Source organism: Telopea speciosissima, chromosome 6, assembly GCF_018873765.1.
Source record: "Telopea speciosissima isolate NSW1024214 ecotype Mountain lineage chromosome 6, Tspe_v1, whole genome shotgun sequence".
NCBI classification, from domain to species: Eukaryota; Viridiplantae; Streptophyta; class Magnoliopsida; order Proteales; family Proteaceae; genus Telopea; species Telopea speciosissima.
In genome coordinates this window covers 55,962,938-55,990,029 of record NC_057921.1, presented here as the reverse complement: position 1 = coordinate 55,990,029, position 27,092 = coordinate 55,962,938, and the positions used below count along the sequence as shown (strand labels likewise).

Here is a 27,092-nt window from a genome sequence, read left to right as displayed (position 1 = left end):
TATTGACCACATTGGCTCGCAGTGAACCTCCTTGTATCGTGAGCAGGGTTTAAAAATCAGTTAATTGGATTGGATACGAATCGGCTGGGATCGATTCCGATTTTTGGCATCTTGAATTGAAATATTCACGGCAAGATTCCCCCAATTTCTACTCTTTCAGGCCGATTCTAGGGTTATTCGGACTGCTTCTGGTCTATTCTATCCGATTTGAATTCTGTCAACGAGTTGTGGTTTTAAAACCCCGATCGTGAGCCCTAAAGAGGATAAAAGTGATTCGTGAAAATGGAACTACTAGTATTGATGATCCCCTAAGAAAATATTGTCATTTTGTAGTAGAAGCTCTGAAGAATCTATTATAGTTAACTAATTGTGAGTTTACATTATGTCTTTATGATTTGAATCTTGCGGCTATTGTGGCAGTGAACTCTCAAAAGGATCCAAAGGTGGGGAAGGGGGGCAATTGTGGCAATGAACTCTCAAAAGGATCCAAAGGGGGAGGGTTATATGGATCCTCTGCGGCCTGGGGTTGTCCGGCCGCACTGCGTGCAACTCACAAGTCGCCACCTCAGCACATATAGCCACCAATGGGTGGGCATCAAGCTCCTTTCAGGTTTGAATTTTGAGCGGCATTTTTTAGGAGTTAGATGGCCAACCATTGGAGGCATCAAACTTCTTTCAAATTTGAATTTTGAGCAGCATTTTTTAGGAGTTCGATGCCCAACTATTGGATGGGCATCTCTATTGTATGCAACCTGATTTACGGCAATCTGGATCAGTATGCTAAAACTGTGATTGAAAGACAAAGATGTATCCAAGTAACTAGTTTGGGGAGTCAAATGGTTGGTTTCTAATTTGGTCTGATCTGGCTTCGGTTTATTTAAGTTTATCAGTATCAAGTTAATACGAGTTTAGATTGTTTGTTTTTGGACTTGAACCACAATGAAACCTTACATTCATAACCTATAGTGAGGAAATATTTGGTAAAAAGACTTTAAATTATTTTTTCTTAAGTAAAAAAAAAACTAGGAATAGGGAAATTGATTTGATATGTTCATATTGTAATCCAAACAAAGAGGAATATATTTTAAGGGGAATATAATTAATATTGAAGATGGATAAATAGAGTTTGTTGTGAAATAATTGTTTATCACGTAAGGGGAAGATGACTAATATCGAAATCAATGGACTACTAACCAATGAGGATATAACAAATATTGAAATCACAAAATGAACCCTGTTATCAAATCATTCATTTATTTGTCCAACTAATTTTGTAAGGGGAACAAAGAGATCAATGGAAGTATTGTTCATGACCTCATACTATTGATTTGTAACAATTCCTGTTACAATAAAAAAATTTCTTACTAATATTGAAATCAATGAATAATTAATTCACCTATTCATCTATTCATAAATTCATACTCAATGTTTTTTTAATTAGTTTCATTTGGTTCGTTTTCTATTTGGATATTGGTCTGTCAGTGCAGTGGTTTGCAGCCGATCCTATCATTCCTCAGTCCAATAAGGGTTGATTCGATTCGGTCTTAGCTTTTCTGGTTGATTTTACCAGTTCAGACTAGGTTTTGCCACCCCTATAACTAGTGTAAAGATGTAGGCCAAGTTAGGTTGCGTTTGGTATTCAATCGCGGAATGCATTATTGAGTTAGAACACATTTCAATGATGTATATCAAACGCAGCCTAATAATATATATTGGACAGAGATGGTCCAGTAAGTTTGCTCAAACCTGGCCTAAGTTTTAGAACTTGAAATGTACGGGATCAGTCTCCATTGATTCCAATCGGATTGAATTTTAACTCAAAGACTCAGATGGGAAATGTTTGGATTCAGTTGGAATCGACTCAACTCGGCTTGATGCTATCAAATCCGTTGCACGCTGGATGCGCTGGAGAGTATCTGGTTCCCAAGATTTGCTCCAATTGATTCCAAGTTAGATCGACCAATTCAACATGTGGTTAGACCAGTTGGTCAAACCGTGTGATTCTGAGTCATATATACCACCAACCACTCAAGACACCCCATGTCCATGCTGGTTCTGTATTCTTTCTGAGACACAATGTAGGCAGTGTTTGATATGTATTCTTGGAATGCAAATTGTTTAAGTAAAATCTATTCTTGACTTGCCCGTAGAGTCGGCCTCAGGTGATCCCGACCCCTTGACGTGTCCGTCTGTTCCAAAATCCGCTTTAAATTCACAACTAAACTGACAACCGACAGCAACAAGAAGACAAAAGTCATCGTTTTGAGTGTAGGGAATGTTCACATATGTGAGCGTACATGAATTATTCACAGCTGTTCAGATGGAATCTATTTTGTCGGAAGTTTCCATCTGAACGTCTGTGAATCGTACACGTGCATGAACAGTCAACTCCCTCCCTCCCCTGGTTGCATTAAAAAAAAAAGTCTCTCAACATAGAGGAAGCAACAATAGTGTGGAGGAGATGGGTTCGACCGGGAATCAAGAACTGTCTGAACAGAGGAAGCCGAGGTTTCTATGTCTTCACGGCTTCAGAACAAGTGGTGAGATCATGAAGAAACAGATTCACAAATGGCCTCAATCGGTTTTGGAGAAGATGGATCTGATCTACCTCGATGCCCCTTTCCCTGCCGAAGGTAAATCAGACGTGGAAGGCATCTTCGATCCTCCCTATTACGAGTGGTTCCAATTCGACAAAGTAAGAAGGATTAGAACATTTTTTTTTTCTCCCTTCCCTATATATCCTTTTTTAATTATCCATCTCCACATCTAGTAGATTAAACCTGAAAATTTCAATTTTTTTGGTTTTGGGAATAGGAATCTGGGGAGTACAGGAACTTCGATGAGTGTCTTGCTTACATCGAAGATTGCTTCATCAAGCACGGACCTATCGATGGTCTCATGGGTTTCTCGCGGGTTTTTTTTTTGTTTTTTCGTTTTTCCTTTTCTTCTTTTCTATGGTAACCTTTTCTGTCACTAACGTTGTGCTTGCTATGGCGTTCATAATTTTTTCAGGGAGCAACTCTCTCCGCTGCGTTGCCGGGTCTGCAGGCGAAGGTGCCGTCTCTGATTCATTCTTCTACTCTTTTTTGTTTTTTAATTTCTTTCCATTTTTTCGTTGACCCGTGAAACGTGCTTACTAATCTCTGGTTTATTCATTTTGATTAAAACAAACCAAACCAAAACAGGGATTGGCTTTGAAGAGTGTTCCGAAAATAAAGTTTCTGATTATAATTGGAGGATCTAAGTTCAAGTCGGGTGCAATAGCAGAGAAGGCATATTCGTCTCTCATTGAGTGTCCTTCCCTCCACTTTCTCGGTAAGCGTACCAAATTGAGTTTTCCAGTTATTTAAGTTGGGCCCTCAGCTCATACCAACTGTCTGGGCACAATGTGAGGATGTCTATCAGGCAACCCACTTGTTGGATGTCTTTTTGGGCACTCATTGATCGATCCTCCCATTAAGAGGATGCGAATCCTCGCTGACAAAAGTGATGGATGCGTGCCTTGAGATTTGGACCTGCCATGAACAAAAATACAGTGAAAGATGAATTTTCCAAATAGAAAATGAAGTAAAATTTTGCATCTTCCTATATTATTGCCTTTGTTGGATCTTTAACTCGTTATTCCCAACTCATATGAAGAATCTATGAAGAAGTAACCGTATTGAGGTGATGTTTTGTCTTTTTGGTCCTCTTAGTCTTCACCATACACATTATTTGCTACGTGGCTCCACCTTCAACCGTATATGTGAAATATAATGTTAAGAATTTTTATCCTCTCAAGTATAGTGTACTGTCTAATGCATCTCTAAAGTGCATCCAACGATAACCAACATGTTTGTGGATTTTTATCTTCTCAAGTTCAATGACTATGGTCAGATGCACTTTAAATGTGTACTGGACAATGCACCACACTTGAGAAGATAAAAATCCTAACACTAATGATGTCAAAATTCAGTCTGAATCAATGGAGTCGATCGAAACCGATTGATGCACCGAATCTATTGATTTTTTTGTTTTTGTAAAATTCTACTGATTGACAACCTTACATAATGCTTCGCATTGCCTAATGAAATAATTTATTTTTTTCCAAAGGTCCTTATAATGCATTCGACCTATGTATTGTCATGTGATAAATAGTGAAGCGTTACACTCTCATGATATATAGTTTTGCTATGGCTTTACCTAAGAAAAAAAAATTGAATGAATAGAAGAAAAGCACAAACACATGATACATGTTTCAGGTGAGACGGACTTCCTAAAGCCACATGGGATCACACTCTTGGACTCATTCGTCAACCCTATAGTGATTCATCACCCCAAAGGCCACACAGTACCCAGGCTTGGTCTCTCTCTCTCTCTCTCTCTCTCTCTCTCTGCATTTGGATGATATGTAGAGTTTCCATATTAGTGATTTTTTTTTCCTCTAAAATTCTAATCAGATGAGAAGAGCTTGGAATTGATGGTGGGCTTCCTCGAGAGCATTCAACACAAGTTGTCTGTCGATGTATCTTCTTCCAAACAAAAAGAGGACAGCAGTTTCATTCAATATTAAGGGGAAATTATTCTTGTTCAGGAGCATAGCCTCTGCTAGAGCTCCTCTTCCCCCAAAAAAAGACCTCTATATCCCATGAAGTTATTCCTATCAGGCGGTACTCATTGGATGTTTTTACCGATGTAGGCTACGCTCCCAAATCTTATTGTTACCATCCCCCCCCCCCTCTCTTCTCTCTCTCTCTCTCTCTCTTTAAGGGGGTGTAGGTGGTCATTTGACTCACTAGCTAGATGAGAAGTGTTTTAATGCTTGTATGTTGTAGCAATTATTTATTAATAGGGTAAATCTTGTTTGTGGTCTTGGAATCGTCTATCTGGCTACATTGATGTTGCAACTTAGTAAGCCCTATTGATATTATTGGTATAGTCAAAATAATTTTCTATGTTCTTGGGTTTCTATTCGGAAATTTCAAAACTTACTATTATAATTTAAATTAAACTAACACAAATGAATATCAAATTATGAGAAAAAGAACTCTGTTTTTTGAGGAGTAGAGAGATGGACATATGAGAGTAAAATATTATTAGAGACTGCTCATTTAATGGTTTTAACAATTAGACAAAAGGGTTTATAAACAAAAGGGCAAGAGTTTTCTAAGAAAAGCGGCATAGAGAATGCACTAATGAGGTGCGATGAGAGAGAAAGAGAGAAGCTTTGAGGGCCGGATGGGACAGAACGATGGCAAGAATTGCACTCTACAAAGCTTCCAAACTCCATAGTCCATGTATGGCAAAAGCCTAACCCTGCAACTTAACGAGTCCATTCCTCGCCCTTCTTCTCAGAAAATCGGTGGGATCCCCTTCCTTCTTCTTCATACAACGGACAACCCAAATCCTCCACCCTCTGCAACCCCACCCCAGTCCCTGTTGTTCTTCTTCTTCTTCATAGAACACCCCTGACAGGCCTCCCTCTTCCCTACCCCTCCCTCCCCCAAATCCAACTCCAATTCCAACCAAATCGAGCTGTGGCTTGGATGGTCCGATCCCTCCTGAATTGGGTAATGTAAACAAGCTGGACACTCTCCTTTCAAACGAATCAACTCAATGATTCTATTCCACCAGAATTTGGCAACATGAGTAGCTTGACATCTCTTGATCTTTCAAACAATCGACCCACAGGCGAGATCCCAATTGAGTTTACAGAGCTAGGGAGCTTACTTTGTTGCATCGATTAATTCATCAATAAGCTCCATGGGGAGATCCCACATTTCGTTGCAGAGCTACCAAATTTGAAAGTACTGAAGCTGTGGCAGAACAACTTTACAGGGACCATTCCTCCAAAGCTTGGACAGAATGGAAGACTGATAGAGCTTGATCTTTCCCCTAACAAGCTTACTGGTTTGGTCCCTAGCTCTCTTTGCTATGGAGGGAAGCTAAAATCTTGATTTTGCTCAACAATTTTCTGTACGACATTGGATTGTGTGTGTGATACTCTGTAGAGTTCGCTTGGGCCAGAATTACTTGAGTGGTTCCATTCCAAATAGGTTTCTTTACTTACCAGAGTTGTCACTAATGGAGATGCAGAACAACTACCTATCTGGAAAGTTTCAAGATGAACCGATTAAGGTGCCATCAAAACTAGGCCCGTTAAATCTCGAAAACAATCATCTATCCGGGTCTCTCCCGAAATCCATTAGAAACTTCTCAAGCTTGCAGATTCTAATCATTTCACAGGGGACATCTCATCCCAATTGGGTTTGTTAAAGCAAGTACTAAAGTTAGATAAGAGTAGAAACAATCTCTCTGGTAGGATCCCCCCCTAAGATTGGTAACTGTCTATTTCTGACTTATTTAGTTTTGAACCAGACCAGTTGTCAGGACCAATCCCAGTTCAGATCACACAAACTCACTCAAGAAGGGAACAGGGGGTGGTGCGGTAGGTTTGGATGAAGAACAGGGGTGGAGCGGTGGAGTTTGGGGAGGGAAGGGTAGGGAAGAGGGAGGGTGGGAGGAGGGTGGTCAGGGATGTACTAAGAAGAAGCAGAAGAAGGGGACAGGGGGTGGGGCTAAATAAGCATGAGGAGCGAGTAATCTTCAACCCAATACGTGGGGTGGTGTCATGTTGGGGACATTGGCCAGATTATTGAAAAGTAAGCCTTGATTTATTTTAACAGAGTGGTGGAGATTGGGCTGGATGTGGCTAATCCAACCCAACCCATCCCATCAAGTCTGGACAATTGTGTGGCCCATCATATGTTGCACATTTTTTTCCTTTGTGTTTTCAAGAATCAAATGACAAACGGGCAATGGTGAGTACTGAGTAGGGGTGAACATGGAAAGGCTAGGGCCTGCCTTATCTCTCTGAGGAGTTCAGGTTCCCCATAACTTCGCCACATGAAAGATATCACAGCTCTTGTGGCAATTGATCACTTTTCGACCTTCTGTCTAGTGAAGTATAACGCTTTACCATTTGCCACATGGGTTAGTCCATGTGATAAAGGGTCAAACATGCATCTCATTGGTACAATTTTAGTTTAAAATGAGTAGACGAAGTAGCTAAAATTAAAATAACTATCAGTTTCTATTTTATATTCATCTTAATTTAATGGCATTTTGTTAATTTTACTAAAACTTTAAATCAAAGTTTGAGCAATTTTTCTTACTTTGGACTAAAATTTGGCCATTGAGATGTATGTGGAGTTAAATATCACATGGACAAATACATGTACTGCCAAGTGGCAATAGTCAAATATTATACTTCACTAGGCAAGCATAGTGATGCCTAGAAGGGACCCATTAGAAAAACACACTAGAAACTTCTATAAGAACCCGAGAAGAGCTAAGAGATTAGGAGACAGAGTAGCCGGGGGAACTGGAGACAAGAAGGGAGGGAGAAGGTGAGGGAAGCAGGAGACTAGAGACAGAAACATTGGGGGGGTGTTTGCAGAGGTACAAGATCAGGTTCCGGAAAATTCCAACAGAGACCACATTGGCTTGCAGTGAACATCCTTGTATCGTGAGCAGGGTTTAAAAAACCGGTGAATTGGATCGAATACGAATTGACTGGGATCGATTCCAATTTTTGGCGTCCTGAATCGAAATATTCACAGCAAGATTCCCTCAATTTCTATCATTTCAGGCCGATTCTAGGTTTATTCGGACCGATTCTGATCCAATTGGACTTCCGACACCAATTCCTGGTTTTAAAACCCTGATCGTGAGCCCTAAAGAGGATAAAAGTGATTCGTGAAAATGGAACTACTAGTAATTGATGATCCCCGAAGAAATATTATCATTCTGTAGAAGCTTTGAAGAATCTATTTTGGTTAACTAATAATGATGTTGCATTACGTCTTTATGATATGAATCTTGTGGCTAGTGGCATTGAACTCTCAAAATGATCCAAAGGTGGGGAAGGGGGGATTTGGATCCTTTGCGGCCTGGGTAGTGCGGCCATCATGTTGTGCAATTCCCAAGTTGCCACCTCAGCATAGATGCCCATCCAATGGAAGGGCATCGAGCTCCTCAAAAATGCTGTTCAAAATTCAAATTTGAAAGGAGTTTGATGCCCAACCATTGGATGGGCATATATGTTGAGATGGCGACCTAGGAATTGCACGCAGCATAATGGCTGCACCGCCGCACAATCCCAGAACATAGAGGAGCCCGATCCAAAGGGAAGGGGGGGGCGGGGAGGAAGGGAGCTGCAGGGGCGGGGATGAGAGGCAACCATACATGAGAAAACAACAAATTTGAAGTATTAACAGCTTGCTTATGAGCTTCCAAGATACAACTGCGACTAACAAAGCCATAGAATATAGAACTAAATTGCTGAGTAAGCAATAGAATGTCATCTACCAAAACATGGTTGGCCCATCGATCGAAGCGGGTGAATGGTTCAAATATGCGATGATAGACTCACACAGTCGGAGATCAGAATTAAATTGAATTTTAAGATAACTTTGTTTTGGCCTTTCCAGTTTCTAGGAACTCCACTACCAATACGAGCAGATATGTTCTGGAGTGACAGTTGAAATTTTAGTATGGGAAGCAGGGTTCAAGGAATCGGTATTGAATCGCTCCAATTGGGCGATTCATATATGAATCAACAGAAAGCAATATTGATACCGAGGCAATCTTGTATTGGTGGATCGGTAGACCGAAGGTAAAAAAGTAAAAAGTCCAATTTTTTCTTCTATTGGATTCAACCCGATTTAGGGCAATCCGGATTGGTATTGGATTAATATAGTGATTGGAAGACAACGATGCATCCAAGTAACTAGCTAGGGGTGTCAAATGGTCGACTCGGCTAAGTTTCGATGGCTCTGGGAATGAGTGAGACCAACATCAAGCAATTAAGGAACTTTGGTTTTCGATTGGTTTCGATTTTGATCTAATTTGGCTTCTGTTTATTTCAGTTTTTCAGTATTGAGTTAATATCGGTTTAGATTGTTTGTTTTCAAGCTTGAAACACAATGAAATCTTACATTCGCATCCTATAGTGATGAAATATTTGGTAAAAACACTTTAAATCATCTTTCTCAAATTAAAAAAAGAAAAAAAAATTGGAAATAGGAAAAGTGATTTGATGTGTTCATGTTGTAATCCAAACAAAGAAGAATAGATTGTCATAGAAAAATAATTAATATTGAAAGCAATGAATAAATAGAGTTTGTTGTGAAATCATTGTTTATCATTGTTGGGGGAATAAGTCATTGAAATCACAAAATGAACCTTGTTATCAAATCATTCATTTTTTTGTCCAACTAATTTTGTATAGTGAACAAGGAAATCAATGGAAGTATTGTTACGAATCAATTTTGCTATTCATAACCTCATACTCATTGATTTGTAACAATTCCTGTACAATAAAAAAATCTTCTTACTAATATTGAAATCAATGAATAATTAATTCACATATTCATAAATTCATAATCAATGTTTTTTAAATTGGTTTAATTTGGTTCGTGTTCTGTTTGGATATTAATTGGTCAGTTTGGTGTAGTGGTTTGCAGCCGGTCCTATCATTCCTCAGTCCAATAAGGGTTGATTCGATTCGGTCCAAGTTTTTCTGATTGATTTTACGAGTTCAGACTAGGTTTTGCCACCCCTATAACTAATGTAAAGATGTAGGCCAAGTTAGATTGCGTTTGGTATTCAATCTTGGAATGCATTATTGAGTTAGAACACATTTCAATGATATATACCAAACGCAGCCTAATAATATATATTGGACAGATGGTCCAGTAAGTTTGCTCAAACTTGGCCTAAGTTTTAGAACTTGAAATGTACGGGATCAGTCTCCATTGAGCCCAATTGGATTGAATTTTGAGTCAAAGACCCAGATGGGAAATGTTTAGATTCAGTTGGAATCGACTCAACGCATGCTGGATGCGCTGGAGAGAATCTGGATCCCAAGATTTGTTCCAATTAATTCCAAGTTTGATCGACCAATTCAACACGCGGTTAGACCAGTTGGTCACACCGTGTGATTCTGAGTCATATAAACCACCAACCACTCAAGATACCCCATGTCCATTCTGGTTCTTCATTCTTACGGAGACACAATATAGGTAGTGTTTGGTATGCACATGTCTAACTAAAGTCTAATTAAAGTCTATTATTGACTTTCTACCCAAAAAAACACAAAAAATCTATTCTTGACTTGCCCATTGGGTTGGCCTCAGGTGATCCCAACCCCGTGACGTGCCCGCCTGTTCCAAAATCTGCTTTAAATTCACAACTAAACTCACAACGACAGTAACAAGAAGACAAAGTTCCTCGTTTTGAGTGCAGAGAATCTTCACGTACATGAACTATTCAAAACCGTTCAGATGGAATTTATTTTGTGTGAATGTTCCATCTGAACGACTGTAAATCGTTCGTTCAAGTATGTGACCATTCACCCCCCTCCATCGTTTTCTCCCCTGGTTGCGTATAAAAAAAATGTTTCTCAACAGAGAGGAAGCAACAATAGTGTGGAGGAGATGGGTTCGACCGGGAATCAAGAACTGTCTGAACAGAGGAAGCCGAGGTTTCTATGTCTTCACGGCTTCAGAACAAGTGGTGAAATCATGAAGAAACAGATTCACAAATGGCCTCAATCGGTTCTAGAGAAGATGGATCTGATCTACCTTGATGCCCCTTTCCCTGCTGAAGGTAAATCAGACGTGGAAGGCATCTTCGATCCTCCCTATTACGAGTGGTTCCAATTTGACAAAGTAAGATAAGGATTAAAACTTTTTTTTTTCTCCCTTCCCTGCCCTGTTCTTTTTAATTATCCATCTCCGCATCTAATAGATTAAAACTGAAATTTTTGAATTTTTGGTTTTGGGAATAGGAATTTGTAGAGTACAGGAACTTCGATGAGTGTCTTGCTTACATCGAAGAGTGCTTCATCAAGTACGGACCTATCGATGGTCTCATGGGTTTCTCTCAGGTTTTTTTTTTTTTTCGTTTTTTCGTTTTCTTCTTTTCTATGGTAACCTTTTCTGTCACTAACGTTGTGCTTGCTATGGTGTTCATATGATTTTCAGGGAGCAATTCTCTCCGCTGCGTTGCCGGGTCTCCAGGCGAAGGTGCCGTCTCTGACTCATTCTTCAACTCTTTTTAAAATTTTTTTTCTTCCTCTTTCCATATATTTTATTAAATCAAACCAAAACCAAAACCAAAACAGGGATTAGCTCTGAAGAGTGTTCCGAAAATAAAGTTTCTGATTATAATTGGAGGAGCTAAGTTCAAGTCGGCTGCAGTAGCAGAGAAGGCATATTCGTCTCTCATTGAGTGTCCTTCCCTCCACTTTCTTGGTACCTTCTCTCTTCATGACTTTTCTTTTTCTTTCTCTTTTTGGGGGGAGCAATAAATTTTCCTATCATTTTCTGAAAGAATAAGAAAGCGTAACAAGTTGAGTTTTCCAGTTATTTAATTTGGGCCCTCAGCTCATGCCAACTACCTGGGCACAATGTGAGGATGTGTACCAGGCAACCTCGTTGTTGGATGTCTCATCGGACGCTCATTGATCGATCTTCTCATTTAAAGGATGTGAATCCTCGCTCACAAGAGGGATTGGTGCCCACGTGCCCTGAGATTTGGACCTGCCATAAGCAAAAATATAGTGAAATATTGAATTTTCCAAATAGAAAATTATGTAAATTCTTGCGTCTTCCTATATTATTGCCTTTGTTGGACGTTTAACTCGTTATTCCCAACTCTATGAAGAATCTATGAAGAAGTAACCATATTGATGTGATGTTTTTGTCTTTTTGGTCCTCTTAGTCTCACCATACAGATTATTGGCTACGTGGCGACACCTTCAACCGTATACGTGAATCACAATGTTAAGAATTTTTACCCTCTCAAGTGTAGTGTACTGTCAAATGCACCTTTAAAGTGCATCCGATAACCAAGAACATGTTCGTAAATTTTTATCTTCACAAATACAATGACCATGATCGAATGCACTTTAAATGTGCAGTGGACAGTGCACCACACCTGAGAGGATAAAAATCCTAACGCTAATGATATCAAAATTCAATCCGAATCAAAGGAATTGATCAAAACTGATTGGATCACCGAATCTATTGAAATTTTTTTTTTTTTGGGGGTGAAATTCTGCTGATTGACACAAGCACAAACACATGATACATGTTTCAGGTGAGACGGACTTCCTAAAGCCACATGGGATCACACTCTTGGACTCATTCGTCAACCCTATAGTGATTCATCACCCCAAAGGCCACACAGTACCCAGGCTTGGTATGTCTCTCTCTCTCTGCGTTGGGATGATATGTAGAGTTTCCCTATTAGTGATTTTTTTTTCTCTAAAATTCTAATCAGATGAGAAGAGCTTGGAATTGATGGTGGGTGATGAGGCATAAAACACCCCACCTGTCAGAGGCTGCCCTCCTCCATCGAGGCTCCCATAGCACCCTCCTCAGGGATCTCCGGCCACGTGGCCACATCCCGAGAATCACGTGGAGGAGGGTCCGAACACGATCCCAAGACAACACGTAATCACACTCTACATGGACTCCTTAATAAGAGTCCGACTGAAAAATAACTCACCACTCTAAGCTCACTGCAGCTGAGAACATTTCCAAACAGAATTTCAGTCTGCCTGGGACTCTCCCAACCGTCTCATCTCCTCCATCTCTATAAATACCCAGGTATGGAGCTCTCTATTCCATAGGCGGCTTTTTACTACGCTAGATTATCGCTGTCGCGTTGAAGACCGACTTGAGCATCGGAGAGTCCTAGGCCGAGCCACACCGCCCTCTCGCGCTCATTGCTTGGTTTTTGCAGGTTCATCCAAGGGGCGGAACCAAGCAATCGGAGGGGGGGGGTTTTCACGCAACAGTGGGCTTCCTCGAAAGCATTCAACACAAGTTGTCTGTCGATGTATCTTCTTCCAAACAAGAAGAGGACAGCAGTTTCATTCAATATTAAGGGGGAAATGATTCCTGTTCAGGAGCATAGCCTCTCCTAGCGCTCCTGTTCCAAAAAAAAAAAAAACCTCTATGTCCCATGAAGTGATTCCTTTCAGGCGGTACTCATTGGATGCTTTTACCAATGTAGGCTACGCTCCCAAATATCATTGTCACCATCTCCCCCTCCCCTCTTCTCTCTCTCTCTCTTTAAGGGGGTGTAGGTGGTCATTTGACTCACTAGCTAGATGAGAAGCGTTTTAAGGCTTGTATGTTGTAGCAATTATTTATTAATAGGGTAAATCCTGTTTGTGGTCATGGAATCGTGCCCCATTGCTATTATTGATATAGTCAAAATCATTTTCTTTCTTCAGGTGTCTATTTGAAAATTTCGAAAACTTACAATTATAATTTAATTCAAACTCACAAAAATGTATATCAAATTATGGGAAAAAGAAATCTGGGACCCTTTGTTTTGAGGAGGAGAAAGATAGACATATGAGAATAAAATATTATTAGGGAAAGCTCAGTTAATGGTTTTAACAATTAGACAAAAAGGTTTATAAACAAAAGGGAAAGGGTTCTCTAAGCAAGCGGCATAGAGAATGCACTGATGAGGTGTGACGAGCAAGAAAGAGAGATGCTTTGAGGGCTGAATAGGAGAACGATGGCAAGAATTGCACTCTACAAAGCTTCCAAACTCCATAGTCCATGCATGGCTAAAGCCTAACCCCTTGTTGGAGAAGTTGATCGGTATAATGAGACTGCCAAAAATATATATGAAAAAGAATTACAGGACACATGCTAAATGCAGGAACCTTGTGCATTGGGTAAGACCTTTTTTTTTTAATGAAAGGACACATGCTTTAAAAAAAAAAATTTGTTTCCTACTTGCTTTCGGAGAAAAAAATATCCACAAATTTAATTTGAAAATAGTTATTTAAATTGTATTAAAATTTTAAAAGATATCATCAACTTTCTTTTACATAAAAAACAACAACCGCAAATGTAAAATGAAGTTCTACCAAAAAATAAAAAATAAAACTTATGTAAAATGAAGATAGTTCCATAAATGGTAATAAAAGATATCCCCTTCTTTTTCAGAGAATAACATCCACAAATTAAAAAATGAAAATAATTCTCTAAATGTTGATATTTTCTCAAACTAATTCAAAATTTTATGTAATTATATAGATCAACAAATTAATTTGTGTTCCATCCATATCATATATGAATGGAATGGAAGCTTAAGAAATAGGCTAGACGATTGAGAATTATTAATCAAATTTGGGATTTGATCTTCTTAGATGTTCGGGGCAAGGTGCAATCCTTCCATGGCGCTTATATTGATAACCTCTGAAAGAGGTTCATTGTTTTTTTCTTGGGATTTATTCATCTAGCTCTTTTAGATTTTGTTGATTTCCCTTTTTAAGGGTGGTTTGATTTTAAATTTATAATTCTGTTTTTCTTTTGGCTCTCCCCAGCCCTTTCTTGTATGGGGACCCATTTTGTTTTCTAGTGTTTTATTGAATATGTTGATAATTCATCTAAAAATAAATTTTAATAAAATATTTTTCTTTGAAACAAATTGTCCCCTAGAATTCAAAATGAACCCAACGAGTTGTACCAAGGGCAAACAACCGCGAGCTCGGTTGGTTGGAGGCATTGTCGGTTGAGTGCATGCCCCCCCCCCCACGAGGTCAAGGGATCGATTCTCTTGGATTGCATATTGTGCCAAAAAAGCACCTCTCTCTCTCCTCCACCCCCTTAGTTGTAGATTGTGGACCAAGGTAGGGCTGCAAGTGGGTAGGCACAGGCGGGTACTGGTCTTTTGTGTACCCTTCTAGATGGTACAAACCCTTACCCGGCCTAAAGCCCATAAGGTATGGGTAAGAAACTCCTACAAAGCAATATCAAACTCATTCTTTTAGACTAATTTCTTATCACAAAACATGCACTTATTCATTAATAATGACATGTAGGAGTGAACTACATCACTCTTCATAGTGACATGTAAGAGAACCCCAATTTAATATATGAATTTTTATTTTTTTTTGGTAATATATGAAAAAAATTCATTATACCTTGATAAAACTTAGTTAAGTCAAAATAACCAAATATACCATCAAAAAACTATCACAAAAATACTCACTTATATAGAAATCAATTCACTTATCCTTACGAACAAACTGTAACAGTCAAATCTAAGTAGATAGTTACATTATTGATTAATCTTTTAACATTTCACCAAAATAAAAAAAAAGATTAATCTTTTAACAAATATAGGCATTGCTTGAAAAAGAAAAGGAAAAAAAAAAAACCTACCCTTACCATACCCACCAAGGCTAAATGGTATAAAATAAGTGGTGGGAAAATTTAGGTGTGTCATGAAAAGAAAGGAAAAGAAAACCATATTGGCTGGAGCCAATTTTCATGGTGTTGAAGGCTTCAAGGTAGATAGAATATTTCAATTTAAATTTTGAAATCGCAAAAGGACTATCATGATTTTCTTATCATCGTTACTGAAAGAAGAAGAAAAAAATCTCGCTTCATGGATGAGAAAATTTGGTAAGAAGAGAATACTCTCTCTTTTTTGAACGATCTAGCATATTGTCCTCTGTCACTTGCATGGAGTCTTTGGTAGTTCCTTTGGCAAACACCGGAGCATAGCGGCAGCAACACACCTGTTGCGTATTCTGTCGCTCCATTGTGGGAACATGGTATGTTGATATTCCTTGTGCAAAACATCGCCCTCTTGGAAGAGAAGGAATTAATTGAGATTTGCCACCTAAATTAGTGTTTAGGACTTTTGAATATGATTCCAATGGAGACATAGGTTAAAAAATAGAATAGGTATGTGTTAACTTACGGACCAAGGAAGGTGTCAGGCACCTCAGTCCACCTAGTTAAATTGATCTTTTTATTTATTTGGTATTTTTATAAAAAATGAGTATTCTAACCCTAAACACATGCATTATAAATATATTGCAAAATGAATTGGAAATTAATGGAAAATAGAAAAGAGACATGCTCTATATGTGTACAAGAGCAAGTTAGTAAGCATAAAATAATATACATAAGAATAAATCTAAACTATTGTTATCATCCAAAGAAAAAACTCACAAGTATATGATATTTGCACAAATATCATTCTATGGAATATTACCTAAACATGATAAGAGAACGAGAAAATAAACTCACCCTAATATGAATGCATGTAAAATTAATAGAATGAAAAAAAAAACTCTATATCTACAAAATCTTATCTTTAAATTATCAAGATAAAATAATAAAAAAAAGATGAAAAAATCGATTTGAAAAGAGACTTAAAACCCTATAATATCTCTACAAGCAAAATAAAACCAGGAGAAGATTAAATAATGGTACACGAACTTATTATAACATAAAACAAAGGAAAATATTACAGAAAATAAAAAAATATATATTTATAAATTCATGTACAAAATAACCTAAGTTTCTACAATGCATGAAATAATGAAAGTAAAAATAAAATAAAAACAAAAACAATTAATATTATGAAAGACTTATGGGACATATTAAGAACATAGAAATGAACTCATCATATTGATTTGAAATCAAAAGGATGCAAAAACCTACATAAAACAACGTATACAATAAAATAGGGGCAAATCTTAAAAACTACAACATAAAACAAAAAAAATCTAAAATAAATAAGAAAAGAGGTAGAAAATATGAGAGAATTACTGGATAAATATTAAGGTGTAAAAATAACTAAAACCATAAAAATATAAATGAGGAAACTGAATTTCAATTATGAATTAGTGGCATATTGCTGCACAATTTTAGGACAATAGTGATATACCTTCACATAAAAAGGTATAACTTGCAAATTAGGAAGAGCAAATTGAATGAAACAAAAAAGAAATGAAAGTATACTCATAGAAGAAGAGAAATTAACTAATTTTATGGACATGAGGATATGGACAACTCAGGTTAGAGCATTGATAAGTTGTTGGCCTCTTGGACTCTGCAATTTGATGATTATGGATGAGAAAGCACTCTTAGACTTTCAAGTCTAAGGCCAAGACCAAGGAGACCATCTCTTTGTAGGGTATGTCCCTTTTTATAGATAATAGCAGATAGAATCTCTTTCACTGTATTTTTTTATGATATAAGACATGGTCAAGGTAATATTTTATAGATGAAGAAGTATCTTATCCTCCCACCTTAGTTTGACACCAATTTATCTGAATCCATTTGATATTGAATGAGATATAATCAAAATAAATTCATTAATTCAAAATAAATATGATGTGGTCAAATCAATGAAAGGAGAGACCGATTCACTCATTTCTATCAATTTAGGCGAGTTCTTTTCTTTTCTATCTATTTCTTCACAAACAAACATGGCCAGAGGTAAACCGGATAAAACTAGTACTGGCGAACCGTTCTCTCTGGAGCATCCCCATTTCCCTCCTTACCAGGTACCAACTGCCAACAGATAAGGCTTCTTCTGCGCAATACCACCACTCTCCCCATGACTTAGCAGCCTCTCTCCTAAGATCTCACAGTCATGGCTTCCAAAGCACTCCCTCAGGTATGCTCTTTCTTTATGTCAGTTTCTTTTCTGCTTCTTATTTCTGCTGTTACCTCCTCTTTTTAATGAATTGAACTGAAACAATCCAACCCAACCTTGGATTTGCAGGCTCTCGTTTCAATCCCAAGAACTGCCACTCCCTGCTCTTCAAAGAAGCTAGGGTCTTCTTCTCTCTTCTCTTTCCGTTCATCTTCTTTCTGCTCCACACGAATTATCACTTCTAGGGTTTCTTCAAATGGGTTTGATTTAAAATTCAATCCTGTAGTCACTCGACGGAAGAACCCACTTTTCGTCGTAAGAGCAGAATCGAATTCTGAAGGAGAAGTTGAAGCGACTGAGAATGCCGAAGAGAAAGCTACAGTCGATCCTGAAGTTCCTGCCACAGAACCAGAATCAGAAATCGAAATTAAAGCTGAAGCAGTTGCTGTAGTGGAAGCGGTACCAAAACCTCCACGGAAACCTCGAGTTAAACTTGGAGACATAATGGGGGTATTGTAGTCTCTTTATACTGTCAATGGTGCTTTTTGATGTATTGATTTGTTCCTGGATTTTAGATGAGCCTTTTAATATTGTATACTTTCTCTGGAGCGGTGTAGATTTTGCATAATAGAGCCATTGAGGCGGCGGAGAAGGAAAGGCCAGTTCCAGACATCAGGACTGGAGACGTTGTAGAGATTAAATTGGTAAATCGTGTTTTTGTTTTCATTTTCAAGCTCTATTATTGTTCCTGTTTGATAATTCTAAAAGAAAATTTTGTGACTTTTTTATGTGTTCAATTTATAGGAAGTTCCGGAAAACAGACGCAGATTATCTATATATAAAGGTATTGTCATGTCAAAACAGAATGCTGGTATCCACACAACTATTCGAATTCGGAGAATCGTTGCTGGCATAGGTGTCGAGATTGTTTTCCCCGTGTAAGTATTCAATTGTCAGCAGTTAATTTTAGCGGATACTCTTCATGTGACAGGGATCAATGAGTAGATTGTTTTGTCCTGGAAAGGATTAGTTCTTGATAATCAACAGGTTGGCTTCAATAGAATCAAACTTGTTGATTAAACTTGCAAGATGTGTCAACCAGATTTATAGGAGGAATCACATAACATGCATAATCCTCCTCATAAATGGAAAAATCCAGTGGTAGCAGATTCATGCATAGCCCTTATTTTTTAAGTTTACATCTGATCTTATACTTTTATGCTGACATTTAGGTCTAAATATTTAGTTTCTAGATACCTCCTTACAGGTAGTTTTTCATTTACAATGTGCATCGCTCTTTATTTAGCTGGAAAAAAAAGTAATGCTTCATTTGAAATTTGGAAACTGCTATACCTCACCATATTGCAATTTGTTTGTTGTTTGGCGGGTTTAGGTCAAATATTTCTGTTAACTTTTGTATCTGCTGCACGTTTGTGAATAAAACTCCATCACTTTTGGGATTTTTATTTGGGGGGAGGGGGGAACGAAGAACAAAAATTACCTCAATTAACAGTTCTTCCACCACTCTCGCAAATGCATGATAGAAATATACGTTGTTTTTACTTTAAAAACTGTTGAGGTTTATTTATTCATTAAAAGGGGAGGGGGGAATGAAGAACAAAAATGACCTCAAATAACAGTTCTTCCACCCCTCTCACAAATGCATGATAGACATATATGTTGGTTTTACTTTAAAAACTGTTGAGGTTTATTTATTCATTAAAAGGATTTTTAGGCTGCATTTGGTTTGCATTCTTGGAATTCATTCGATGTCGATATTGCACTCCGAGAAATCATGCCAAACACTGCCTTATTTTAGAAAGTCCACCATACGATTCCAAACGTTTACAAAGTATGTATAGTTCATTCTCTTTAACCATGATTTATAGTTGAGATCTTTAGGGGATGGGGTGCCCAGGACCCGCAAAATGTTGAGATGACAAATATACATTATAAATAAATAATGGGTCTAGATGTTTAATATCATGGATGAAAGACTAAGGCTGTGTTTGGTATGGTTTCTTGGAATGCACTATCAACATAATTGTCAAGGCGTTGCCTAGGCATCCAGGCGGCTTTGTTCGGACTGGTTCCTTGCTGGTGTCGCCTTAATTTTTGCCCACCTTGGCCACCTTGGTTCGCCTAGGCGTTGTGACAACTATGATTATCAACCTAGAATGCATACCAAACACAGCCTTAGTTTATAGGTCTATATAATTCATGGGTCAACAATGCAGAATGTATGAGTCACATTTGCAAATTGGAAGTTTCTGGTGGAGGCTCGCTAGGTATTCATGATACATGATATCATAAGATCCAAAAGGGTGGTCAATTCAAGGCCATAAGTTGGGAGCTGGTCATCCGGGATGTTGGAATGTAGAAGCTTCACAAAAATCACTAACACTTTTATGCTCAATTCTTTTGTATCTCTGATATAGAGAGGAAGAAACTGTGTCATTCCTTAAAAACCTGCCTCTTGTATTGATTGGTTCATTCAATTAAGTCAAACTCTCTTGCATTATGAAAATACAGGCTCCGTTTCTTTTTCTTCCAATCATAAGTACAAATGTACAATTGCTAGATTGGTTATCTTCTTTTGTCATGTCTCAGTTGGTTGCCTGCCTCTGTCTTTCTCCCTGTTTCTCTTTTTTTTTGTAAACGCTCTATCCTCTAGGACATAGCTTCTCTTCTCAACTTATAATGGAGGTCCAGATATTGGAATTCTATCTTCAATCCTAGTTTTAGTCTCTCTTTAAAACAGTATTTTTTTCACCATCTATTATGAAATTCACTAACAATAATTGCTTATTTACTTTCACACATTATCTTGCAAGCTTTGAAAATCGTCCTATGTCTCAACCTAAATGTAGTATTGCAATATTTCTGTGTTTTTGAAAGCCATGGGTTGATTATAGTAGGATTTCTGGGGATCCAAGTTCCCTATTATGAGGTCAGAAATGAACAAGTTGTCTGATGCTCTTGAATTCAATACTTAATTGGACAAAAATTAAGAAGAATCTGGTGAGAATTGTATCTGATGTTTCTTTGTTTGGGATTTGCCTGTTACTTGATATGTGGCTTTTGTTAATGCTAGTTTATCCTTTGCTAAGGATGGAGATTTAACTCCACTTACATACAGGTACTCTCCAAACATCAAAGAGTTAAAAGTTGTTAGCCACAGGAAGGTAAGAAGGGCAAGGTTGTACTATCTAAGGGACAAGCTGCCCAGATTCTCAACCTTCAAGTGAAAGCACAACTTCCTTTTCGGTTCTCTTTGGAGCTTGCCTTAAACATTGTGAGAGCTGCATGCTCTCATTTCGGCATGACTTTGATATCTTTCATTTTGTAACATTGTAACTTGGATTATAGGAAGTTGATTTGGTTTAATTCCAAAGTTCAATATTTTTCTCTTGCATGTATATGTTTTCTCTCAAGAGTAATCTCTACAACTACTAATTACAAGCCAAGGGGACTCCAATATTTAGACAGAGGAGAGGGATTTTTAAGAAAGCTAAACTATTTATTGAAATGTGAAGAGCTCGTAGTTGCCCCGGTTACAAGGCTCCATCAACCATGGAATAGAATTTGGCTAAACTGCCACACACGTCACCAACAATGCCTTCGTAGCTATGGAGTCGGCGAAAGTATTACAAATTACTTGTTACTATCACCATCATTTTGTAGTGAATGTGGCCAATCTGAACCATTAGCTTGATAGATCACATGTCTTTTATTCATCAAACAACTCAAGCATATAGCGTACATTGCATTAGACATTCATAGTAAATTTTGAACCGTCGAACTCTTATGCTTCTCTTTATTCTTTTTTTGACATTTTAGTCGTGTGTTGACCATAAATTTTGGCACATGGAAATCAATTTTGGTTGAAATTTTACTCATGAATTGGGGTTTGTGTACTCTACCTTAGGCTAAAATTTGAACACCAAATATGCGACACCTGGTTCATCCAAACAAAATTTATGATGCTTCGTAATTATAACAAAGCTAAGAGATCACTAATTGATCGTATAGCCCTTGCACCAGTTTGGGAGTCAACGAGTGGCCAGAGGCATTGGGTTGGATTAAAATTTTGATTTTATTGGGAGTTGAACGATCTTTTCACACACTCATGTGTCTAAGCACAATAACCATGCAGCTGATTTTTTCCTCATAACAATATAACATGCCATTGTTATTTGTTAGCTGCCCTTAGTAGAACAGGTGTTTTGCTACTCTTTTCCCATCAAAGTAAACCAAACTTTTGCTTTCAAGGTTTTGGAATTATTCTTAGGGTCTGTCACACAAGAGTTGAAAAAGTCATAAATACTCACCCATTAATTAATGCCGTGAAACTCTCACCTTTTTATTGTAAACCATGTATAAAACCTTTCCCCTTATTCTTAAGGAAAAAATTTCCCACAAGGTCACAATACTAAAATCAAGTTTTCTTTTCCGATGTTTGGAATTATTCTAATGGAAAAAAGTTTCCTATAAGACAATGTCAATGTATTAATTATTATCGCCTTGTTACATGGGTGTTTTTTTTCCTTGTATCCTATGTTGACCATGTGAGACTCAAATAATTGATATTATTTTCAAACCGTCATTGATATAGTGTGGGAGATTCTCACACATTGACGTCGTGAGAAAACCCTCTCCCTAGTCTTAAATCTGAACTTGTTTACGTTAAACTCATAACCTTTTAATGGACAATAAACACAATACTTTGTGGACAAAGTTTTCCTGCGGGGTGAAAGTTCTACTAATCAATTACCATCCTAGGGTTTACATTAGTATGTTTCCAAAATACCCTTGATACCTTTCACGCACATTGACAAGCTTGCGGGGAATGGATTCCCATTCCCATAATCCCATTCTCCGTATCACGATTCACGCGGCAGTGCAGAGATGCAGTACAGAACCTAAAATTACTAACCGTGCAGTCACACATGTATAGGTACTTGGGAATTGGGAAGATTCCTGCAGTCCTGCTGCACGTACCGCGCTTGCAGAATGTCAATGAGTACTATGAGATCCATCACCATTGTTGGACGACATGTGTCCTTTCACACCACGCCTCGTGCTGAAGCAGTTATCCACCAGATTCGCGATTCATGCTAAATCAAAAACCCAATAAGCGATGGTATCGGACCATTGGTGGTTGTGCGCAGCGGAAGAAGTTTTATTTTAAGCAACTCCTCTCCCAACCATTCTCTCCTCTGTTCAAACACAGAAATTTACGGCGCATTGTTCGAATAGGATTTGGACCCGGGCAACCCCTTCTCCTTCTTACAATCTCACCATTAGTTCCAGAAATTCTTCTTCTTCTTCTGCCACAGTTTCTTTTTTGGTGAGTTATTTGAATCCTGAATCTTTGTAAATAATATCCTGGTTTCAAGTTTCGGTTTTTCTTATTTTTATTTGAAATTTTTTATGATGGGCTTTGGTCATTTTAGGGGTTGATGCGGTTTTGCGATCGGTCTTGTCGAAATTATGGGTGTTGGTCGCAACTTGATCTCTGTTCATCCCGAAGAGCTGAGGTTTCAATGTGAGCAAAACTTTTATCTTTTTCCACATTCTTACTTCTGTTCCTTCTTTGAATTAATTTGTTACTTCCATTACATGAATTTCGACTCCATGTGCAGAGCTTGAACGTATTGAACTCGTTTTTCTGATATGCTACTTGACCTGTTTGATTTTTTGTTCTATGTTTCTTGTCATTTTGGTGGATAAAAAAAATCCAAGAAAAAATTAGGTGATTGTTTTGCCGCTATTTCGGATTACAATGTTTCTATATAAACTCAGAAGCCTCTCGAGGAGATGAAATTAAAATTAGACCCTGTAAATATGTGAATTTTATAAAATTAGAGAATAAGTTAAACCATGGATTTCTCTACTTTGCGTTTCACAACATGAACTGTTCTTTTCTTGTGTTAGGAAGCTTCAGGTCCTTATTTGGAAGAGAAAAGCAAAAGAGGGAATAAGTGTTATGCTGAGCATACTTGCCTATATGAAATTCAGTCATGTACTTTCTGCTTCGATCTTTAGCTTCGATACCAAATTATCTAGATTTTTGAAACAACAAAGGATTAATAGTTCTAAGCTATAAATTGTTATAAACATTTTATGTGAGATCCCCCATTCAGGTAAGCTATTTGAGCACCGGTAATCGAGACAGCATGTGCAGTATGTAGCAGTAATATAGACCAATACATTACATAGATAGATTAACAGAGTTGGATACAAGTTTAGATCATAAAAATTCTGTAACCAATGCCGAATGCAGTATTATAACAACAACTACGGCAATTATCTGCCATATGACAGCTCTTCTTGCACCCAAATTTTGTGAAAAAATGTTGTCCTCATTCTAATTTATCAGCCTGGAAACTTTCATTCTGATCCAATTTTCTCATGTGGAAACTTCATGGAAAAGCTTCAGTTTAATACTTGAAAGTCCAAGGATAAAACTCCAACATGGTGGGTCATATTGTGGAGATAGAACTTGGAACTTGTCATCTGGTTAATCCAAGAAGGACACTTCTCATCCAATGCTGGGTTTAACTATAGGAAGTAGGAACCCTCAACGTAGCTCAAAAGTGACCGGCCATCAAGATAAGCTAATCTTGACAAGGCCATGAAGTAGCTCTTTTCCTTAATAAGAACAATAAACTGATGAACCGATATATTATTTTCCTAAAACAAATAACTATGTATACTCAACATACTTGTCATGATTGCTTGGGCCTGTTCATATGGCATATGAGTAAATTGCTAATAATTAAGCTCAGTGAAAATCTTGATTAAAAATGGAGAAGGCAACAGAGAAGACTATAATAATTCCAAGTTTGTTCTGACGATATTTTTTGGGTGGGCACATGAAAACACACACACACACACACACAATCTTGGCAAGTTGGCCACATTGATGTTTATTCTTTGGTTTGGAGGATGGAACAACTTTTAATTATGTTTCAGACAGCTCAGTTTCTTAAGTTCAGAAAAATGTTAGGGTCATTGTTACACTGGCCTGGGTTCTTTTTTCCTTTTTTTTTTTTTTGGGGGGGGGGGGTTGTTTAATTTTGTCTACAATTTTTTCCCCTCCATAAGTTTTTGTCACTTATGATCGATAGCATTCATTTGATCAGTTGAGCTGGAAAAGCAGAGCTGTTGTGATCTGAAGCTAGTGAATAACACTGAACACCATGTTGCCTTCAAGGTACTACTGCTTCCTTTTTTTTTGGATAATTGAATTTTTGTTTAGATAATTTTGGATCAATTTTTGCTGGACTTATGTTTCTTTCTGTTTCCTTATTAGGTGAAAACCACTTCACCCAAGAAGTACTTTGTACGACCAAATACTGGTGTTATACAAGCTTGGGACTCATGCGTCATAACAGGTACTTTCTTGTTAGCTATCCGCATTCTCTGCACATGTAAATTCTGAGTTACCTGTGGATAGAGACTATGGAGCATATGTTCATTTCTAAAGCAAGGAGCTACATTCAATGGAGAGCTCAGTTAGGTCTGTATGAATGGAAATATGCACCCTCCTAATTGCCATATTTGGAAGTGTTTCCCCTTCTCTTCTGAATGTAAGAAAGAATTCTAAAAATTAGATGGTTAAGATAATCTTAGCAGAGTTGTCTTGTGATCTGAGAGATCTTAAAGGTGGGTGGTACCCATCAAAAGCCCCTTGCATATGCATCATGTGCACCAGATGGCAATTGATTCTTTAAGTATTCTCTACAGGTACCTTAGATTTCTTAAACTTATAATACAATGATTTTGGGCTTACCTTATCTTCTTGCTTTTCATGCCATTGGTACCTTAAGTCACCCTCCAAGCTCAACGAGAGCATCCTCCTGATATGCACTGCAAAGATAAATTTCTCCTGCAGAGTACAATAGTACCTCCAAATATTGATGTTGATGAAATCCCACCAGATGCCGTAAGATCATTTACTTGGAGAATATCTTCTCTTTAGGACATATTTCAGTTTTCAAAAGAAAAGAAAATAATTGATGATTTCTGTTATGTTCAGTTCAATAAAGATGCTCAAAAAACAATAGAGGAGTGTAAGCTTAAGGTTGTTTATATCTATCCTGGTCAAGAGAATTCAGGGGATGATGTATCATTTATGAAGGGCTCCAAGCAAAGTCCTGATGCTGAATCTGTAAGATACTCTATTTAACTTCATCTAGTTGGGGAAGAATAATGGTTCTGTTTTCTTGCTTATGGAATTCATTTTGAGTCAAATTTTCTTTCTGATTGCTATTAATTAGCCTTACTGCATCTGCACAGTAACTCAAGACTGATGAATTATTTTTATCTATGCTTTATTTTCATGGCTTCCTTCATCTCATCATCTGTGGAGTGGATTATCCTATTTTCCTCCACTCCAAGCTTTCTTTGTTTGTGATTGTGTATTTTTCAGTATAGGATCATGGGTTTATCTAATGTGACGGATGTGTTGTAATTGTCTCCTTAAAGTAGGATATTGAATTTCTGTACTTTTATGGTAATGCATGTTTGAAGCTGCTACATCAGAATCGGTATTTAAGTCGAGTTCGGCTTTGGCTTAATCCTGATTATTTTTCTGTAGGCCCGTGCAGTGCAACGTCTGAAGGAGGAAAGAGATGCAGTTCTTCAACAAACAAAGCTATTGCAACATGAACTGGTACCAATCTGTGCATTTAATTGTGTACCCACTTCATTTGGTCAGCATATAGTTTGGAGATGGATAAATGAAAAAAGACTATTTTGCATTCTAGCAATCATTTCTAATTCTGCGAAAGCAGGGGTAAGGCTGCGTACATTATGACCCTTCCCAGACCCTGCAGTGGCAGGAGCCTCGTGCACTGGGTGCACCCTTTTATCAATCATTTCTAATTATTCTGTCGATGACAATGGTTATACATCAAAATCTGAGGGTAGACATGACAACCAATTAACTAGAACAGAACTAGTTGAGTAATGAGGGATGTTGGATCTGATTTACCAACGCATATAGGTACTCTGTTTCAAATCAGATGAACTTGGTAAACTCCTTATGAGTAATGACAGTAACATCCCTATCTTCTTCTTGTGCAGGAGAGGTTGAAGAGACTCAGTCGTCGGACAAGTGACCCAGGCTTCACCTTCACGTTTGTTCTGTTTGTGGGACTCATTGGTGCCCTGGTTGGTTTTATCTTAAACCTCGCATTGTCTGCTCCCCCTACAGAATAACTTCAATTTTCTTCAGGATCCCATGAGATAATCTTGTCTACCCACATGTAATTTTTAATGTTTTATTTAATGGAAATATGTCTACCATAACCTGTGCATTGTAAATTGTTCGCCAGGATAATTAAGAAAGAATGAATTTTGATAGCTATATTATCTGCCAAGGCAAAATCCACAACATGATCCATGATTTTACTACAATAGAGCAGTCAAGTTGAATTGCATTAAACTGACATATCAATGGTCTGTCTAATGGTAAAGACTTTTCTGTTCGAATGGTCTTCAGATCCATGCTTCGCAATTTCGTTATAGCAAAGAGGGAGTATCCCTTCTCTTTTCTCAAGCTTTCTGATGCAATTTATTTGCAAGTCAAGGCTACTCATGTGGCAAGTTGG

The 27,092-nt window shown here is 37.8% G+C and overlaps 4 protein-coding genes across 4 annotated transcripts; all 4 read left to right on the top strand.

Annotated features, from left to right (window-relative positions):
• Positions 1–2,408: 2,408 nt before the first annotated feature.
• Positions 2,409–4,564, top strand: LOC122663786 (esterase AGAP003155-like). The gene is made up of 6 exons (XM_043859432.1): positions 2,409–2,695; positions 2,815–2,913; positions 3,013–3,054; positions 3,186–3,315; positions 4,242–4,343; positions 4,437–4,564. Exons 1-6 carry the CDS (start codon positions 2,462–2,464, stop codon positions 4,550–4,552), a joined length of 723 nt encoding a protein of 240 aa, XP_043715367.1. The 5' UTR covers positions 2,409–2,461; the 3' UTR covers positions 4,553–4,564.
• A 5,845-nt stretch (positions 4,565–10,409) lies between these two features.
• Positions 10,410–12,976, top strand: LOC122665954 (esterase AGAP003155-like). The gene is made up of 7 exons (XM_043862076.1): positions 10,410–10,712; positions 10,832–10,930; positions 11,028–11,069; positions 11,168–11,297; positions 12,145–12,246; positions 12,328–12,350; positions 12,848–12,976. Exons 1-7 carry the CDS (start codon positions 10,479–10,481, stop codon positions 12,974–12,976), a joined length of 759 nt encoding a protein of 252 aa, XP_043718011.1. The 5' UTR covers positions 10,410–10,478.
• Positions 12,977–17,330: 4,354 nt separating this feature from the next.
• Positions 17,331–24,075, top strand: LOC122664744 (50S ribosomal protein L19-2, chloroplastic-like). Its single transcript, XM_043860711.1, has 7 exons — positions 17,331–17,493; positions 17,602–17,982; positions 18,090–18,176; positions 18,277–18,410; positions 20,612–20,779; positions 23,594–23,600; positions 24,065–24,075. The coding sequence occupies exons 1-5, from the start codon at positions 17,470–17,472 to the stop codon at positions 20,718–20,720; spliced, it is 735 nt and encodes a 244-aa protein (XP_043716646.1). The 5' UTR covers positions 17,331–17,469; the 3' UTR covers positions 20,721–20,779; positions 23,594–23,600; positions 24,065–24,075.
• On the top strand, positions 22,907–26,767 carry LOC122664746 (vesicle-associated protein 2-1-like). The gene is made up of 7 exons (XM_043860712.1): positions 22,907–23,020; positions 24,621–24,691; positions 24,791–24,872; positions 25,308–25,423; positions 25,517–25,648; positions 26,078–26,152; positions 26,566–26,767. The coding sequence occupies exons 1-7, from the start codon at positions 22,966–22,968 to the stop codon at positions 26,698–26,700; spliced, it is 666 nt and encodes a 221-aa protein (XP_043716647.1). The 5' UTR covers positions 22,907–22,965; the 3' UTR covers positions 26,701–26,767.
• The last annotated feature ends 325 nt before the right edge of the window (positions 26,768–27,092 follow it).

Excerpts from the sequence above, each read along its gene's own strand:
- LOC122664746 (XM_043860712.1), top strand. The coding sequence starts at position 22,966 with ATGGGTGTTGGTCGCAACTTGATCTCTGTTCATCCCGAAGAGCTGAGG. Across the intron at positions 24,692-24,790 it reads AACACCATGTTGCCTTCAAG|GTGAAAACCACTTCACCCAA; the intron begins GTACTACTGCTT and ends TTTCCTTATTAG. Across the intron at positions 25,649-26,077 it reads AAAGTCCTGATGCTGAATCT|GCCCGTGCAGTGCAACGTCT; the intron begins GTAAGATACTCT and ends ATTTTTCTGTAG.
- LOC122664744 (XM_043860711.1), top strand. The coding sequence starts at position 17,470 with ATGGCTTCCAAAGCACTCCCTCAG. Across the intron at positions 17,983-18,089 it reads AACTTGGAGACATAATGGGG|ATTTTGCATAATAGAGCCAT; the intron begins GTATTGTAGTCT and ends GGAGCGGTGTAG. Across the intron at positions 18,177-18,276 it reads ACGTTGTAGAGATTAAATTG|GAAGTTCCGGAAAACAGACG; the intron begins GTAAATCGTGTT and ends TTCAATTTATAG.
- LOC122663786 (XM_043859432.1), top strand. The coding sequence starts at position 2,462 with ATGGGTTCGACCGGGAATCAAGAACTGTCTGAACAGAGGAAGCCGAGG. Across the intron at positions 3,316-4,241 it reads TCCTTCCCTCCACTTTCTCG|GTGAGACGGACTTCCTAAAG; the intron begins GTAAGCGTACCA and ends TACATGTTTCAG. Across the intron at positions 4,344-4,436 it reads CCACACAGTACCCAGGCTTG|CAGATGAGAAGAGCTTGGAA; the intron begins GTCTCTCTCTCT and ends TAAAATTCTAAT.
- LOC122665954 (XM_043862076.1), top strand. The coding sequence starts at position 10,479 with ATGGGTTCGACCGGGAATCAAGAACTGTCTGAACAGAGGAAGCCGAGG. Across the intron at positions 11,298-12,144 it reads TCCTTCCCTCCACTTTCTTG|GTGAGACGGACTTCCTAAAG; the intron begins GTACCTTCTCTC and ends TACATGTTTCAG. Across the intron at positions 12,247-12,327 it reads CCACACAGTACCCAGGCTTG|ATGAGAAGAGCTTGGAATTG; the intron begins GTATGTCTCTCT and ends AATTCTAATCAG.